Consider the following 3,266-nt stretch of genomic DNA (forward strand, 5'->3'; position numbering starts at 1 on the left):
AGTACCTTCGCAAATTGTATCTGTGCCTCAGAAGTGCCTCCTTAGAGACAGGGCCTTCGATCTGCTTGCGCTGTAAGAGGCTTCTGTCGGCGGGCTTCCCGGGGAGCCGCCCAGGGCTGCCTGACCTTCTCCCAGTAGTTTCCTACCGAGACTTACTCTGCACCGGGCACTGTGCTAGGACTTCATGCGTTTGAAGCCAGCACCCTGGTTTTAGAGGCGAGGATACAGGCCCAGTGAGGTTAGTAACGTGCCTGGGGTCCCTTAGCTAGGGAGCGGCATGCCCTGGGTTTTGAACCTCAGTCCTGCGCCTGATGGCCCTGGTCGGGCGGGGAAGGGGAGGGGCTGGGGGGGTGCGGGGAACAGCAAGACGGGGCTGAAAGCTGGGCTTTGGCACCACAGGGTCTGGGCTGCCATTGCCTGCTCTGTGACCTTGTTAATTCAGCTTTGGAGCCTCAGTTTCCTCATCTGTAGTGTGGGTTAACCCTTCCAATCGGAGGATGGTAGTGAGGGTTAAATGCAGAAGTGCCTGGGGGTCCCGGCTGGGGTGGAGGATGATGTGCAGGTCACCTGGGGGACAGAGGCCCCAGGCTGGGTGTGGGGTGTAGCCATGAGGGAAACATGGTCCCTGACCTGGCCGCTCACAGCTGAGGGCTGATGTAGCCGCAGCCCAGGTCCCAAGAGCCCTGCTGTGAGCTGAGCGGGCTGAGATCCTATGTGCCTAAATGGAAATGAACCTGGAACTTTAAGAATTGTTCAGCTTTCTGGTTAAGATGAGTTAGGGCAGGCGCGCCATTAGCAGGCCATAGAAAATCCCAATTTAATGTTAAATGGAATGACAGGACTCAGATCTTTTCAATGTTAATTTGTTCATTTCTTTTTTCATTCATTCAACAAATGTTTGAGTTTCTACTGTGCTATACATGCTGGGGATAGAGCAGCCAACGACAAAGGGAGCATTTCAGCTTTCCCGGTGCTGCCAGTCTGCGCGGGGAGGACAGACAAAAACCAGACAAAGAGATGTTATGGCAGGTTGATAAATGTTAGAAAGAAACACAAAGCGTGGTTGAGAGACGGATAGTGACAGAGTGGGGCCTGGCCTCAGGAAAGCAGGCAGGATGTGACATTTGAGCAGAGACCCAAAGGAAGCAGGGAGGCCAGAATGTGAAAATCTGGGGAAAGCATGGACGCAGTGGGAGGAGCCAGTGCAAAGGCCCTGGGGCAGGTGTGCACTCTGTGTTTGAACTGGTGGAGAGGGGGTGATAGGAGATGAAAGCAGTCGGGGTGGGGACCTCATCTTAATGTGATGGGAGGCCCTGGACGGGGTGGAGGGAGGCGAGGCGACTGGGTTTGCTGGAGGATAGACAACCAGGGGGCAAGGGTGCGCGGGTGAGAGGCTGTATTGGCGAAGGGAGGCTGGAGAGTAAGTGTTGGCGTCGCCAGAGGCGGCTTCGCGGAGGATGTGGTCAGACGTGAACTGAAGCTCCAGGGATACGCACTGCAGAGCGAAGGCTTCTCCAGCAGAAGAGGGATGTGGGGAAATGCTTGGTGGCCTGGGCGAGCATGAGGACCCTCAGGGCCTGGGAGGGGCTCCCTCAGCGTCAGGCTCCGGGAAGAAGTGATGTCATCTGGCCCATTCTTTCCGGGAGGAGATGAGACTTGTCGGGCCTCCCTCCTCCCCGCCAAGGACCCGAACAGCAGTCATCTGCTCCCCACCCCGCTCCCCTCTCCACGTCCTCACAGCCCCCTGGGATGTGGCCGGGGCAGGGGCTCTGGACTCTGAGACCAAGCAAATTGTGTGCCCAACGTCCAAAGAGAAACCTCCTTTTGTTCGGCACTTCTTGCTCTGATGGGAGGCTGTGGTGGGAAGATCGTGAGCTTTGTTTCAAACAGACCTGGGCCTGATTCTTATCTTCGCCGCTTCCTGGCATGGCCACGTGGGGCAACTTGCCTCACCTCGCTGCCTCAGGTGGGAGATGGGGTGGTGTCGAAGCAGCTATGCCTGTGCGCTGAGGCCTGGTCCAGAGCTGGCATAGAGGAGGCCCTGGCCTGCAGGGGACCCCGGACTTGCAAGCATCTCACCGCCGCTCCTTGCCCTGCCCAGGTGCTGGCGGCCGAGGAGAACGTGGACTTCCGGATCCACGTGGAGAACCAGACGCGGGCTCGGGACGATGTGAGCCGTAAGCAGCTGCGGCTGTACCAGCTCTACAGCCGGACCAGCGGGAAGCACATCCAGGTCCTGGGCCGCAGGATCAGCGCCCGTGGCGAGGACGGGGACAAGTATGGTAGGTGCCAACCCCCTCCTGCCCCAGCGTGCACACGCTGCCCCACCTCAGAGACCTCGGGGTCAAATCCCAGCTCTGCCCGGCCTTGGCTGTGTGATCTTGCCCCTGACACGGAGCCTTGCTGGGCCTCAGTGTCCTCGTCTGTGACACGGGGATGCGTCCCCGAGAGCCTTGTTGGGAGGACTAACGGAAGAGGGGAATAAAAAGTGCCTTTGCTGGTTAAGGCCCATCAGTGGCCCACAGTGGATGGCCTAGAGCCGGCGGCTGTGCCCCACGGCATTGCTCACCAGCCCTAGGTTCTCAGGCTCTGGGAAATGCGTTTTGGATGCTGGTGGTGGTGAGACAAAGCCTGGTGTGTGAGTGTGAGTATGAGTGTGAGTGTGTCTGTGTGAGTGTGTCTGTGTGAGTGTGTGTGTGTATGAGTGTGTGTGAGAGTGTGTGAGTGTGAGTGAGTGTGAACTTGAGCTTGAGTGAGTGTGAGGTACGGGGACAGTACCTTGGGCCACTGTCCTCTTAACTTGGCCTTGACCCTGGAATTCGGTGTTTGGGAACCATCGCCTGCCTTTGCGGAGGGTTGGGAGGAGTGAGGCACCTGAGTCCCTTCTCTGGCCAAGCCCCCAGCCCACAGAGACCCTCCACTGTGAGTGACACGGACAGGATCCAACTTCCCAGCGCGTGGAGGGTATTTGGGGATAGACGCTGAGCAAATACCGACCATGCCCCACCATTCCTGCCTTCTCAGGCCAGGTTCTGGGAGCTGTTAGGCCGGGAAGGTGGGGGCTGGGGCCGGGGCCGGGGCCAGGGCCCGGTCTCGTGTGTGTGCTGGGGGCCTGCCAGCCCGGCTTCTTTCTGGGATGATGCCCCGTCGGCCCCTGCCCATTGCAGTCAAGACGTGACAACAAGACAAATACTTTCTCGGACCTTTTATCTTGGACACCATTTATTTTCCCTCAGCCCCAGGGCAGGACTGACCCCGTGGTCGGG

The 3,266-nt window shown here is 58.6% G+C and overlaps 1 protein-coding gene across 1 annotated transcript in view; it reads left to right on the plus strand.

The window, feature by feature from the left end:
• Positions 1-1,180: 1,180 nt before the first annotated feature.
• FGF18 (fibroblast growth factor 18) overlaps positions 1,181-3,266 on the plus strand; it is an 18,893-nt gene continuing 16,807 nt past the window's right edge. The window contains exons 1-2 of the mRNA XM_006765453.2: positions 1,181-1,222; positions 2,102-2,282. Coding sequence (XP_006765516.1) covers positions 1,181-1,222; positions 2,102-2,282 — 223 coding nt within the window. The remainder of the gene's footprint in view (positions 1,223-2,101; positions 2,283-3,266) is intronic.

This window comes from Myotis davidii, unplaced genomic scaffold (assembly GCF_000327345.1).
Source record: "Myotis davidii unplaced genomic scaffold, ASM32734v1 scaffold399, whole genome shotgun sequence".
Taxonomy (NCBI): domain Eukaryota; kingdom Metazoa; phylum Chordata; class Mammalia; order Chiroptera; family Vespertilionidae; genus Myotis; species Myotis davidii.